Source organism: Ctenopharyngodon idella, chromosome 7, assembly GCF_019924925.1.
Source record: "Ctenopharyngodon idella isolate HZGC_01 chromosome 7, HZGC01, whole genome shotgun sequence".
NCBI classification, from domain to species: Eukaryota; Metazoa; Chordata; class Actinopteri; order Cypriniformes; family Xenocyprididae; genus Ctenopharyngodon; species Ctenopharyngodon idella.
This window is the reverse complement of record NC_067226.1, coordinates 23,181,564-23,196,291: the sequence shown is the minus strand read 5'-3', so window position 1 is coordinate 23,196,291 and position 14,728 is coordinate 23,181,564. Positions and strand designations below refer to the sequence as shown.

Genomic DNA, 14,728 nt, shown 5'->3' with positions numbered 1-14,728 from the left:
TGGCGGCGTGCTTTACACCACTGCATCTGATGCTCTGCATTGCACTTGGTGATGTAAGGCTTGGATGCAGCTGCTCGGCCATGGAAACCCATTCCATGAAGCTCTCTAAGCACTGTTCTTGAGATAATCTGAAGGCCACACAAACTTTGGAGGTCTGACCCGCTCTGTGATTTTACGTGGCCTACCACTTCGTGGCTGAGTTGCTGTTGTTCCCAATTGTTTCCACTTTGTTATGATACCACTAACGGTTGACCGTGGAATATTTAGTAGTGAGGAATTTTCACAAATGGACTTATTACACAGGTGGCAACCTATCACGGTACCACGCTTGAATTCACTGAGCTCCTGAGAGCGACCCATTCTTTCACAAATGTTTGTAGAAGCAGTCTGCATGCCTAGGTGCTTGATTTTATACACCTGTGGCCATGAAAGTGATTGGAACACCTGAATTCAGTTATTTGGAGGAGTGTCCCAATACTTTTGGCATTATAGTGTATATATCATTGTAATAGTGCTCACATAGCTATCACAAGTCTATTGCAAAATATGTACAAACACACCAAATTATTATGCAAGTGACATATCAGTAGGATTTCAGTATAATAAACAATCAGATTTTAGTTTTTCAAAGAAAGTGTTTGTTTTATTTCTCATGTCTTTTTAGATAACTGGTAGATTGATAGATAGAAAGATATGAGAAATAAAACAAACAAACACTTTCTTTGAAAAACTAAAATCTGAATGTTTATTGTAGTGAAATCATAACGCACAAAATGTCACTTGCATAATAATTTGGAACACAATGTGTATATATATACTGTATACATATTGCTTTGCTATTAAACAAGAGCATAGAAAAAAGAACGGACTGCAACAGTTCAACAGAACAGCTGATATTGTGGAATGGCCAGTATGCCTCACTGGTTAGGTGCAATTAGGATATTAACACACAGGATAAATTCAACCAGCTGACTGACTTTGAGGCTAGATTTAGTGCCAGCTAGGATTAACTCATTCCTGACAAAATCTCTGGGGGTAGTATATAGTATAGGATAGTATTATGCCAAGAAAACTTCTAGAGAAAACAGTACAGCTGATAAAGGTGCCAGCAAAATTTGAGCTAATGTATACTAAAAAGTCAAGAAAGAAGTTTTCCAGAATTGCATATATATTTTCTGTGAAAAACATGGAGTTAGGCTTTTGTTCAGCAACACAACCTTTCTAGCTGTTGGTCTTCAACTTATGTCTATGAATAAACTGCAGTTGAAACTGGAGAAAACTTTGTCTTCTTCCAACATTATTTCATCACTGTGTGACTTGTGTACACAACTGTGGTTTGATATTTTTGGACAATCAGCTGTTTATCAGGGTTGTGATGTATGCAGAAGTGACTCTTACAAACACACCTGATAGGTCAAACAGAAAGCCAATGCCCACTCCAACACTGCCAGGAAAATATGGCCATGTAGCCAAGTATTTTCATTCCAGATAGGACAGTGTATGAGAACCAAGTAATCTGAAGGTCAAATGAGGTAACTGCCAGATGTTTGGAAACTCAAAGAATGTGTTCATCATGCTCTTGGCTGTACTGCACATGTATTTATTATTTGTTTATAAATGTTAAAAGCATTAGTACAGAACACTTTTGTTTGTAAATGTGTCTAGTCTAACATTTATCATTTGAACTTAATAAATACATATTATGCTGTTAGCATATGGTTAACAATTTTTTTGTGTGTGTTTTAGCATATTTTGTTAATTAATAGAACACATTCTTTTTTGTAACTTGACTTTTTTTTTGTAACTAATTTCAATTATACATTTTTAGAATTTCTCTTCAAAATGTCTAGGGTCTTACACGATCATTAGAATCTGGTATCCAGTGTTTATAAAATGTTTACACCCCTAATAAAATGGCAGCTTTTTGAGATGTGAAAAATAAATCTACGTAAAATCATGTCAGATCTTTTTCTACCTTAGATGTAATATTGAGAGAGAGAGAGAGAGAGAGAAACTTAAATTACCTGGTTGCATAAATGTGCACACCCTTTTATAATAGGGCACGGCACGGTTTGTAATGAACTAATCACCATTCTCCTTTAGCTGGGACTGGGGCAGTACACCAAGTACCAAACAATTTTGTCACAAAACTTGCAGGTCTTCATTAAAAAAAATAAAAAAGATTTTACCCTTGTGCAACTAGTAAGTCTTTTATTTTTCTACTTCTTTTTATTTATTTATTTTTGTCCTAAAGAGCAGGGATGTGCAGAGAGTTCCTCAATTGCTCACATCCGATTTTTAAACAATGCAATTCAATTGTAAAATGAGACAAACCACAGATCCAGATCTCTCCACAAATGCAAATTCTTCTGTCCATTTGGACCGTAAAGATCAATACTATTGTTTTCTATTTACCTTTGTTAAAAACTTAAATAGACAGTGGCTAATATAGTTTTCAGCCGATTTATGATGATAAGACCAGGAAATTACCACTCCACAGTGTCCAGTGAAATTTGATCTTGTTGTGCCACATAACAATTGGTTGGTGTAGTGACAAGATTGGAAGAGGAAAGACTTCTTGTGAAATCTGTTGGCCAAGGTCAACAAGGCCAGGCCAATGCTAAGGAAGTTGGCAGAATGCACGGAAAGAGCAAGGGCGATGGCAAACAAGAGGCCCCAGAGCCTTAAGAGTCAGCCTGTCCAATTTGTGAGAGCAGGAGAGTTAGTGCAGAAAGGTTAGGCACAAGGTATCAATCCTGGCCAGTGGCAGGGACTGGTCATTACGAGCAAACCTGGACAGGTGGCTACAGTTCCCGCTCCTATTGTGCGAACTACATTGAGACCACACCTTGTTTTGTGGTCTGAGACGAGAAAGCGGGTGGTGCTAGTGGAACTGACTGTGCCCTGGTAGGAAGCAGTACAGGAGGCGTACGAGCGGAAAAAGTCACGGTATGCCGACCTGGTAGTGAAATGCCAGGAAAAGGGATGGAGAGCAACAACATACCCAGTGGAGATAGGCTGCCATGGCTTTGTTGCCCACTCGTTCAGCTGCTTCCTGAGGGACAACGGCTTCAGCTCTGGCAAGGTCATGAAGGTCTTAAAAGATCTTGCCGAAGAGGTGGAGAGAGGAAGCTTTTGGCTATGGCTGAGGAGGAATGACAAGAGCTGGGGTTCTGAGAAGCCTCAAGGCATAAGGACCTGAGATCAAAGTCCAGCCGCAGGGAGATGTACCTGTCTGCTGCCCCACCACCCTGAGATGTTCTGGGACTAAAGGGGTGAAACATCATTGAAGGGTAGCTCCCAGTTGATGACCCTGTGGCTGGTAATTTGGTACAGGTGGAGGTACGTCAGGCAATAATGCCCAGCAGGTTTTACCATAAACCTGTTTCTAATCATAGTGACAGTCCTGCAGTCCTCAAAGTGAGGTCATTGGCCAATAAGCTGGTGTGTGGTGGGCGTTTGGCGCAATATGGCTGCCGTCGCATCATCCAGGTGGATGCTGCACATTGGTGGTGGTTGAGGAGATTCCCCCTTCCGTATGTAAAGTGCTTTGAGTACCCAGAAAAGTGCTATATAAATGTAAGGAATTTTTAATATTATTATTATTATTTTCTTTACATTGTTTGACTGTGCATTTATAGAGTATGTATATCCATGGTAAGAGAAGCTGTGTTATGATGATGGTAATTTATGACAATTAATATATAAGATAATATACTGTCTTCAACACCTCCTGGGAAGTTTCTGCTTATTAGTCATATTTTGAGGTATGATGATTGGCTGTATGATTTATCAACCAAGTTTTTTTAGGATCAAAATTTTACACTAGTTGTTGTAATTGATACAAAATAGCATCTAAATGAGAGTATCAGAATATCAAAATGTGTTGCACTGTGGACAGATGATGAGAATAGCACATGGGTACTGGGACACCATGGCCATATTGCAGGAACATAAATTTCAGGGGCCAATGTTTGTGGGATATGTAGTTTCGCGGGTTTTATTTACAAGTCACAAGTGGTAATATAAGCTAAGAGATGCCCAGAACTGAATGACTTGTGCCTACTGGGTCAATCCATGTCAAATTAGCCACATTTTAGAAACTTTTCTGGCTAAAATGTTTGATTTTGTTCATATTTATAAGCAGCATTTTATTTTTACATAGAGATTGATAGAAATATTAGTAAATTTAGTTGACTTTAGCAATCCTTGTTAGATTATATGCCAATGGTGACAGTTAAAAATTGGGAAAAATCACTTTCCACATTTTCCCCCCAAAGTTTGTTGAATTTTATCCATTTTTAATGGTCGAAAACCAAATGTAGCATATACAGCTAATACATATTCCCCCAGTTTCACAGACAAGGCTTAAGCTAGTCTCAGACTAAAATGCATGTTTGAGCTGTTTTTAACTGAAAGCAACTTGCACTTACATATCTTAAAATATGTCAGTGCCATTGTTTTATCTCAAGATGCACACCAGTAATGTTTTTTTTTTTCTTTTTTTTTCTAGTGTACGTTTATAAAAGCTACTTAATATCCTAATTTAACTAAGGCCTAAGCCCTGTCTGTGAAACCGGGCCATTGTGTTTTAAGAGTTTAGATATTTCACTTTTATCAAAACAATTGCACAGAACATATAGTAACTGTCCGAGTTCCAAAAATTATAACATTAGGACAAAACATAAACACACAGATTTAAAAAGGTAAGAAGGCCACACATATTATAGAAATAAATGATAAAAATTAAAAGATGCTTTAGATAAAGTTTTGAGCTGCAAATGATTTCTTTGCATTCATTTGAAATTGTCCTATGACATACAACTCATCTTAAACATCTTTAAATATTTAATATGAGTCCTCACATATACAACATATATTATGATCACATATCTTACGACAGTAAACATTTTTACAGAGGGTTTTTTTAGACTTCTCTTTAACAGTAAGAGGAAGTTTTTTTCTTTTTGAAAGTCACTTGCTCCTTCCAGTGAAAATTCGAGATAGGCTTTGCTGTAAAAACCACACGATAGATATATTTATGATTTGGATAGGGGAGAGTGTTAAAGGTGTGTGTATGTGTGTGTGTGTGTGTGTGAGAGAGAGAGAGTTTTTTTTTGCTGTGTGGTTCTCTGAGACATTCTGCTGAATTAGCACCTATCATCAGTTGCAGCTTCCGACACTCAAACAAGCCTTGTGTACATGTTTGGCTATACTAATATAGTGAAATATCTTGACAACCTTGTGAGAACATTTCTGTAAGGATTATGTTTACAAGTAGGGGTTGGGATAGGACATCTCATTAACCTAAAAACAGTGGAAGTCTATGAGATGTCTTCACTAACATTGTGAAACAACCCTTTCACAGACAGGGTTTAGATTAAGCCAGGATTAGTCCTTTAGTTCAATTAGGACATTTAAAGAGCTTTTGTAAATGTGCCGTAGAAAAAAAAAAATTAAAAAACATTACTGGTGGTGTGCATCTTTAAACAAAACAATGGCACTGACATATTTTAAGACATGTTAGTGCAAGTTGCTTTCAGTTAAAACAGCTCAAACATGCATTTTAGTCTAGGACTAGGCTTAAGCCTTGTCTGTCCAACCAGGGGTGTGAGTCTTTAGAAGAGACTTTTCACATTATAAACTCAAGTTCTCTTCACTCACATCTAAAAAGTCAACAGGTCACAACCATGTTATATAAAAGTCAACAGTCACCTTTAGAAATTATTTACTGTCAGAGCCAATGACCTTTAACTAGAGAAGCATGAAGGCAACAAGATATGGCGCTTAAAGCCTCAACCATGTTATTTCAAATTGTGTGTGTAGTAAGTTGGACAGCAAACATCAGAAAAGCATTGTGTTTGAGGGCCTCTGGATCTCAGCTGGTTTTACATTCATACAGTCCTGCGCTGAATATACATGTAGCCTGTCTATTAGTTAATAAAAAGTAATGAGGAAGTCTTTGTTGCTTTTCCTTATAGAACATATCTTTCATGCCAGATCCCACATAATATATTGCTCCACATAACAACTGAATGTTTGTCATATTTCTTAGAAGCCCTTTTATGGGTTACAATTCTTTCTGGCCAAGACCGTTTAAACAGCCTGTCATATGACTAAACCAGAGAATCGCTGAGCCTGGGAATTCACAACACAGCTCTGCTCAAATGCATTCTGAGACTTTCAAATAATTTGTTGTATGACTACGAGAAAGTTCCTGCCAACTCGCAGGCACACTGTTATTGACTTACAGTTAGAGCTTGCTTAAACATTTCACTTCAAAGTAACAGAGATTAACAATTAAAATATCTGTTCCTCTGTAGCACCAATTCTGCAAGTGCTACAGAGGAACATTCCCTATTAGGGTTTAAGTAAAAAAAAAAAGAAAAAAAAAAAAAAAAAAAAAGTGTACATCCTTTTCAATGTTTCTCTTACATAAAAAAAAAAAAAAAATGCAGCCACTCATCAGGGAAGAGCATCTAATGATCTTTGTTCAAAATGTGCCTTGCAAACCCAGCTGTCCATTTTCAGAATGAGTGCAAAAAAAAAAAAAAAAAAAAAATGCTCCTGCTCATACAACACTTCTACTGCAAAGATGTCCCTGTAAGAGTAGTTAAACCAAGTCATTTACAAATATCTCAGGTTGTCAAGAATTCAAAGTTGCTGGGTAAGAAATAAAATGACTTCCTCTTTACACCAACATGCAGGAAATTCATTTAACATTAGAGGTGAAATATAACAAGTGCTGAAGATATTTCCTGTATGTTAATATGCATGTGCTCGCTAGTTTTGTAAACTTTTAGTCTTAATTTTAGTCTTTCAGGATACCAGACAACCATAAAAAGGCAACTTTTAGCACTTTAAATTAAACTGGGCTTTGGGCCAGATGAAGTTTGTCTGTGGGTAAGACCAGTTGTGTTCAGTGACATCTTAAGTAGGTGATATGATACAAAAAAAAAAAAAAAAAATTCCCTATCTGGAAGGTTTAACACATGCAAGACATTAGTCAACTATTTTAGATATTTAAAAATGTGAAACACTTTCTACAAAAAGAAAAGGACCTGCAACGTTTTTAGAAAATATAGTTTATTGTCAAAATAGACAAGGCTCTCAACTTCTTATAAAAGGAACTTTATAAAGAAAAGTGTTCAGTTGCTGTACCAGCAGTTCAGGCAAAATATAGAAGTGTATTCAGTTGGGAAGACAAGTTAAACAAAGCTCAAGTGTAGAAGGATAAAGACGAACATTTGCGCAGTGAACGTTACCAGGTGAACTCACACAGGGGTTAAAGAAAAAAAAAAAAAAAAAAAATTCACACAGTACCCTATCCATAGTCTCTTTTTTTAAAACCATGACCAGTTGGAAATCTTTACATTTACATTTGAAAGACTTCGAACAGCATGTTCATGAGCACAGACACAATACATTCAGAAATATGGCCCCCTTTAGAGTGATGCTTTCTTGTACTTAATTTACAACTTCAACAGTCAGATAACTCCACTTTGAAAACACATCTAATAATGAATGAATTTGTGTGAAAGAAAAAGGAAACACTGTGTACCGTTCATTTGAGCATAATTATGACCATTTCGGATAAGGGCTGGCACAAGGTCAAGGCCACTATTAAACACTATCCTCAATGCTTACAAAAACTACATCAACTCTCCATTTTGTTCCAATGTCATTTTGTGCCAAAAAACAAAAATAATAAGTTCTATTATTGATTAAAAAAAAAAAAAAAAAGCTTACAAAAACATGAGTTTGCTTCTTCAGCAGACTCTTACATTCATGAGAAAGTGAGTGCATTCAAATGTACCCTTAAACTTCAGCCCTTCCCACCACCTTCATCTCCATCTCAGCACTCCTCAACTACAGTTCCAGCTGCGGAGTACAGTTTTTTCTTAATGAGCCTAAACCCAGGGCGGAGCTTAAGTGCGCTGCGGGTGCCAGGTGGGAAACACGTACCAATGCGCAAAAAATCCCGCAGGCTCGGCCAGCCACCGCCATCCTGTTTGAAAACCAATGTCAATTCAAAAGTTGGCACCACACTTGAGTCGCAAGCAAGTCTCTCGAGTCTCTCACAGCGGTGCTGCTGCTCTTCCAGCTCGAGATGCACATCCAGCACACAGCCCCGCAACCCACACGGCTCCCCTGCTGCCAACCTGAGCATATCCCGTGCCACCCGCCGGGTGAGAGTCTCTGGCACCAGCAAATGGGCACATTGCAGCTTGCTGGCTTTGGCCCTCGACAGACAGCCCTCAAGCAGCCGGGCGAGCTGCTGACATGTCTGTTCTTCACACACTTCTGCACCCAGGTAAGGCTCTGCCAAACACCGTTCCCAAAAGTCCATTTCTGGAGAGAGAGGAGAAGAGATATGAGGTTAGACTGAGGGATATATCAAAAACGTATTATTCATTTACTGGTTTTGATCAACATGGATATTTTTCATCTGATATTGGGTATTTAATCGTGGATTCTTGGTTCCACCTATTTTCAGATTATATTTACCAACATCTAGCACCAACTTAAAGGGAAATTGATTACAACCAAGATGAAACCCCTTAAAGAGCACTTTAAAAAGCATTTTTTTAACACACTCCTCTATAGGCTAATAGAAGACCAACCTCATCCCACATTTAAAAGGCTTTATTTGAATAGATATCTATTGAATAGATATTGGCTCCTAAATTAATTTAGACATCACAATTTGAGTGTGCCAAACTATTGTTTTTTTGTTTTGTTTGTTTTTTTGACAATATTATAACTTGTGCCAGTTATCAGTAGTGGTCATAAATTGTTAAATTTTAGTACACCTTTAAATTAGCTCAAAAATCTCTGAAAACATCAAGTGGAACGAAACAACGAAATGCTTTTATTAATAAATGCATTTAGCAATTAAAAACGTGTATGGTGGTAGTAAGTAATTATCCTGCTATTTATCTAATTTTCAATAACTAATTTACGCAGTAACAACTAAGAAAAAAAATACTGCTGTAACCTAAAGTCGTAGTCACAAAGGAGATGATCTGGGTTACAGAATGACTTCATCGGTGTTGACATCACTGCTGCAGCTCTGCACCAATAGCGCAGTAAACAAGCCCAGCACTCAAGTCCAGTGGTATTGTTTGAAAACCACATTAGCCTCCACAAATCACAGATATTGAACATTATACATGAAAAGAATCTTATATCTTACCATAATCGATGCAAGTCTGGTCATATCCTCTATCAGCAAATTCAGAAAGGCATTCCGAGTTTCTGTTTAGTGTGCTTGTTGCAACCATTGTGAAAATCCTTTGAGTTTGTATAAAGTGCTGAAAGAGAAAGACTCAGGATTAAATGCTGCATGTATATGCATACAACATTAAAAACGATGCAAAACGTATGCCTAAATTATATTCAAGCAAATGTATTAAAGCTCAATTTTCATTGTCTCGTTGATTAAAGCTTACACAGGTCGAGATTTACAACAAAAACACTAATAAATATAATATTGCATAGCTGCAATCACTAGCAAATGCACACCTTTTTTATTTAGTTGTAGTCATTCAAAGAGATGCTTAACCAGAGGTACATTACTAACCATGGACATAAGAAACGTAAATATATGATACTTACCCTTGTAAAACGAATATAATTTAAAAATAAATTATTCACACAAAATTTTCTTTCAATAGCACAAAGACCCACACACACACAGCACCTTCGCCATTCACGCGTACACACAAACGAGAAGCCGCAGGCTCGAGCAGTATTTATAGCCTCTCTATACCCACGTGCTTATCAAACATCACCGACCAATCAGCGCACGTTTTACATTCTAGAACTTACTGATTTCTACCAGGCAACCAGTTCGCGCTGTAGGCTCTTGAGATCCACGACTGTTTGTTTCGAGGATTCTGATTTGCTACATGTACCAGTGCTTCACCCAATTGCTAAATGGTTCTTTCTTTCTTTCAAAAATGTATTTATTTTTTAAATTTACTAAACTGTAGTTTGCTGATACCTTGACAGCCGTTTGGGACAAGGAAATTATGCTCACAGGATTTAGTTTTAATTCTGAAATGTAAGATTTGGAAAACTGTTGAAAACAAATAAACAAAATATGGGTCAATGAACTCCAGTAGCCTACAGTCAGCACTGCTAAAATTAGTGCGTTGTGTAAATACCTTTAAATACTGAGGAAGTGTGATTTCCAGGTGTAAAAAAGTGATTGATTTTTTTTTTTTTTTTTTTTTAAACAACAATACAGCGAAGAACTCTGTAGCACACATAGTCTACACATTACAATACAGTTAAATACAACATACATAACAATATGCAGTCTATGTGAAGGAAAGAAAAGAAAGAAAATAAGCAGCTGCTCTTTGTGAATGCAATGTCTGTTAAATGATTTAAAAAACATTATCCAGGAAACATGCAAAACATGGTGGAAAAGTAAATTAAATGTATAGGTCAAAAAGAGTGGTATCCCTTCATGTGGAAAAGAGAGGTGGATTGTACATGTGCATGAGTGAGCTGGAAACAGTTTATTTGGCTCCATGCATTGGATACATTTTATCCAGCTTATTATTATTGATTTCCAGTTATTTCGACATTGATTTAAACATTTTATTTATTTATTTTTTAATGCAATTTTATATGTTCAGTGTGCCCTTTAAGCTATAGCTTAAAAATGATATATGATTACTTGAGATTATGGCCTTCTTGGTAAGCTGTTGTTGTGCATGCTTGCCTACATGTCCATGTTATTGTGTCAAAAGTTACAGAACATGAGACAGTTGAGCTCAAAAGTTGACATACCCCTTGCAGAATCATTTTAACAAAATAAGAAGGATCATGAAAATTGCATGTTATTTTTTATTTAGTACTGTCCTTAATAAACTATTTCACATAACAGTTGTTTACAAGACAAAAAAAATTGCACAATTTATAAAAATGACCCTGTTCAAAAGTTTACATACCCTTGATTCTTAATACTGTGTGGTTACCTGGATGATCCACCACTTTTGTTTTGTGATGGTTGTTCATGAGTCCCTTGTTTGTTCTGAGCAGTTAAACTGAGCTCTGTTCTTCAGAAAAATCCTTCAGGTCCTGCAGATTCTTCACTTTTCCAGCATCTTCTGCATATTTGAACCCTTTTCAGCAGTGACTATATGATTTTGAGATCCATCTTTTCACTCTGAGGACAACTGAGGGACTCAGACAAAACTATTACAAAAGCTGCAAACATTCACTGATGCTCCAGAAGGAAACATGATGCGTTAAGAGTCAGGGGTGAAAACTTGTGGACACTATGTAAACAACTGTTATGTGAAATAGTTTATTCAGGACAGTACTAAATAAAAAATAACATGCAATTTTCATGATCCTTCTTATTTTGTTAAAATGATTCACATTTTTCTAGATTCTGCAAGGGGTATGTAAACTTTTGAGCTCAACTGTATTTAGAAACCACACAGCACTGGAACGTTGTTTCAGCCATGAAATTTGACTCATACAAACACGTACACAGAACTGGCAGAGTAGCCTAATGAAATCCAGCCGTCCTCAGGCAGATCTGTGTCTGGTCACATGGCATGAACAAGATCCTGGTAAGAAAACAGAGTCACATGCATTAGCTAGCACAGTGCATCTCATAGAGACTGACACAAGCAGGGGGGAGCTGACATTGCTGAATAGGGAGAGAGAGAGAGACAGTGAGAGAGTGAGGGCGAAAATGAAGAGTGTGAAAAGAGAAACAGAGGGAGTTAGTAAAATAATAGGTAAATTTATTAAATTATAGACATGTTTTTAAAGTCCACAAAAAATGGCAGTTACTAAATGTCAGGGTTGCTGTGTATAATCCAAGGAACGGGACACAGAATGAATGAGATACTTTTTAATTAACACAAAGAGCAAGAGCATACACCAAACAACTCGCATAACATTATCACAGGAGCAGGAATAAGGAAAACCAAGGACTTAAATACACAAGGGAAGATCATTAACAGAACAGGGAACAAGTGTGTAACTCAATTAGAACCACTGGAAACATACAAGGAACGGCAACTCAGGCAAGCAGGAACAGGAAAAACCAAACTAAAACACAATCAGTGTTGGGTGTAATGCATTACTAAGTGCAATACATTTAGGGAAAGTAATTAATACAGTAATTAATTACTGTAATTTCATTACTTTTTCCATGAAAAAGTAAAGTAAGGGATTACGCTTAATTTTTCTGTAATTTAATTACAGTTACTTCTGATCCATAGACTATAGAACAATTCTATTTAAAACCATAGCGGATTTAACATCAAAATTTAATGTCTAATTAAAATTTATGTTTTTATAAATGGTACCTTCTCCCTTTAAATTACTTTGGTTAGGACATAAATAATTTATGCAATTTCATATTATTTATTTGAAAGAATTAAAAGAGTAGTTTTATGTCTATCCTTGTATTGTTCAGCTGGTCGCGGTTGATAAGCAATTTAGAAGGTAGCAATAAGGTACGAGAGGCTGTGCTGTATCGTGAATAAGTCACGGCTGAAGGCCGTTGTTAGGCACAACTCATGAAGCTGTGACTTATTCACGATACAGCACTAGCCTCGAATACCTTATTGCTTTTATAAAACGGTTACCACACAATACAAATATTAAAGCCAAAAGTATGTATCAATACAACTTTCATGAAGTAAAGTTTCACTAAAAGCCTTCCTTCCGCCGGAAAAAATAGTCCCTGACCAAGAACAGTAACAGAAGTTACATTATTACGCCATTAGATGGCGGCAAAGACTGTCTTTATGAGTGTGTCAGTCAGTAGCGAAGACTTTTACATTGAAAAGACTGAATTGTTGTGAACACGGAGCAAGACACAACTGACAAATGCTTTGACTAGCGCTGTCAGTCACGGGAAAACCCTTAACAGTTAAGAGGACAAGATAATACATCGGACATTTAAACAGATTTTTTATTATGAACATAGGACTGACCTGAAGGAAAATGCTAAATCTGAATGCAGGTAATAAACTCGCTCAATCTATCTCTTTCTCACAATATATATATATATATATACAAACTACTTCATGAATGATAAGAGCCAGCTTACCCAGAACCCTCTGTCTAAATTTACAGTCACCATTTTGGAACAACTCTATCCACCTTATTTTTCAACACAGAAGTAAGGTGCCTTCTGTTAATGTGTGAGATTTCTGATTTATTAGCCACTATAGGGAAATAACAAGAAGAATATCAAAGTGCAGTAAACTGTAAAACTGTTTGCACTACAAACCAGTGTGTTTATAATTAAGACAATACTGTTTAGGCATAACATTATGACCACTGACAGGTGAAGTGAATAACACTAGTTATCTCTTCATCATGGCACCTGTTAGTGGGTGGGATATATTAGGCAGCAAGTGAAGATTTTGTTCTCAAAGTTGATGTGTTAGAAGCAGGAAAAATGGGCAAGCGTAAGGATTTGAGAGAGTTTGACAAGGGCCAAATTGTGATGGCTAGACAACTGGGTCAGAGCATCTCCAAAACTGCAGCTCTGCAGTGGTCAGCATCTATCAAAAGTGGTCCAAGGAAGGAACAGTGGTGAACTGGCAACAGGGTCATGGGCGGCCAAGGCTCATTGATGCATGTGGGGAGCGAAGGCTGGCCCGTGTGGTCCAATCCAATAGACGAGCTACTCAAGAAGTTAATGCTGGTTCTGATAGAAGGTGTCAGAATACACAGTGAATCACAGTTTGTTGCATATGTGGCTGCATAGCCGCAGACCAGTCAGGGTGCCCATGCTGACCCCTGTCCACTGCCGAAAGCGCCAACAGTGGGCATGTGAGCATCAGAACTGGACCACGGATCAATGGAAGAAGGCAGTCTGATGAATCACATTTTCTTTTACATCACATGGATGGCTGTGTGTTGCTTACCTGGGGAATTCATGGCACCAGGATGCACTATGGGAAGAAGGCAAGTCGGCAAAGGCAGTGTGATGATTTGGGCAATGTTCTGCTGGGAAACTTTGGGTTCTGCCATCCATGTGGATGTTACTTTGACATGTACCACCTTCCTAAGCACTGTTGCAGACCATGTACACCCTTTCATGGAAACGGTATTCCCTGGTGGCTGTGGCCTCTTTCAGCAGGATAATACGCCCTGCCACAAAGCAGAAATGGTTATGGAATGGTTTGAGGAACACAACAACGAGTTTGAGGTGTTGACTTGACCTCCAAATTCCCCAGATCTCAATCCAATCGAGCATCTGTGGGATGTGCTAAACAAACAAGTCCGATCCATGGAGGCCCCACCTCACAACTTAAAGGATCTGCTGCTAACATCTTGGTGCCAGATACCACAGCACACCTTCAGGAGTCTAGTGGAGTCCATGCCTCGACGAGTCAGGGCTGTTTTGGCAGCAAAAGGGGGACCAACACAATATTAGGAAGGTGGTCATAATGTTATGCCTGATCGGTGTACACTAAAGTAATATGGTAAAAAAATAGCAGTTTGCAATATCAAGCAGCATAATGAGCTGTTTTGTACAGCTAAAAATAACTGGAAGCGAATGACAAAGGATGCCAGACACATTAAATTTACAAATGTCTGCACCCGCTCTTACCTGAAAAGGTGGATTTAGGGCTGCTGTAAGTGGATAAAGATTTGGTAGCATTTCTGTTTCAGTTTTGACGTTAATTGATCTAATTTTATTTCTCTGGAAAATAGTGATCCATGACATTGTATT

The 14,728-nt window shown here is 37.6% G+C and overlaps 1 protein-coding gene across 1 annotated transcript; it reads right to left on the bottom strand.

Moving 5' to 3' along the window:
* Positions 1-7,069: 7,069 nt before the first annotated feature.
* LOC127516622 (DNA damage-inducible transcript 4-like protein) lies at positions 7,070-9,762 on the bottom strand. Its single transcript, XM_051901399.1, has 3 exons — positions 9,619-9,762; positions 9,197-9,314; positions 7,070-8,352 (listed from the first exon to the last, which is right to left on the bottom strand). The coding sequence occupies exons 2-3, from the start codon at positions 9,282-9,284 to the stop codon at positions 7,856-7,858; spliced, it is 585 nt and encodes a 194-aa protein (XP_051757359.1). The 5' UTR covers positions 9,285-9,314; positions 9,619-9,762; the 3' UTR covers positions 7,070-7,855.
* Positions 9,763-14,728: the final 4,966 nt, after the last annotated feature.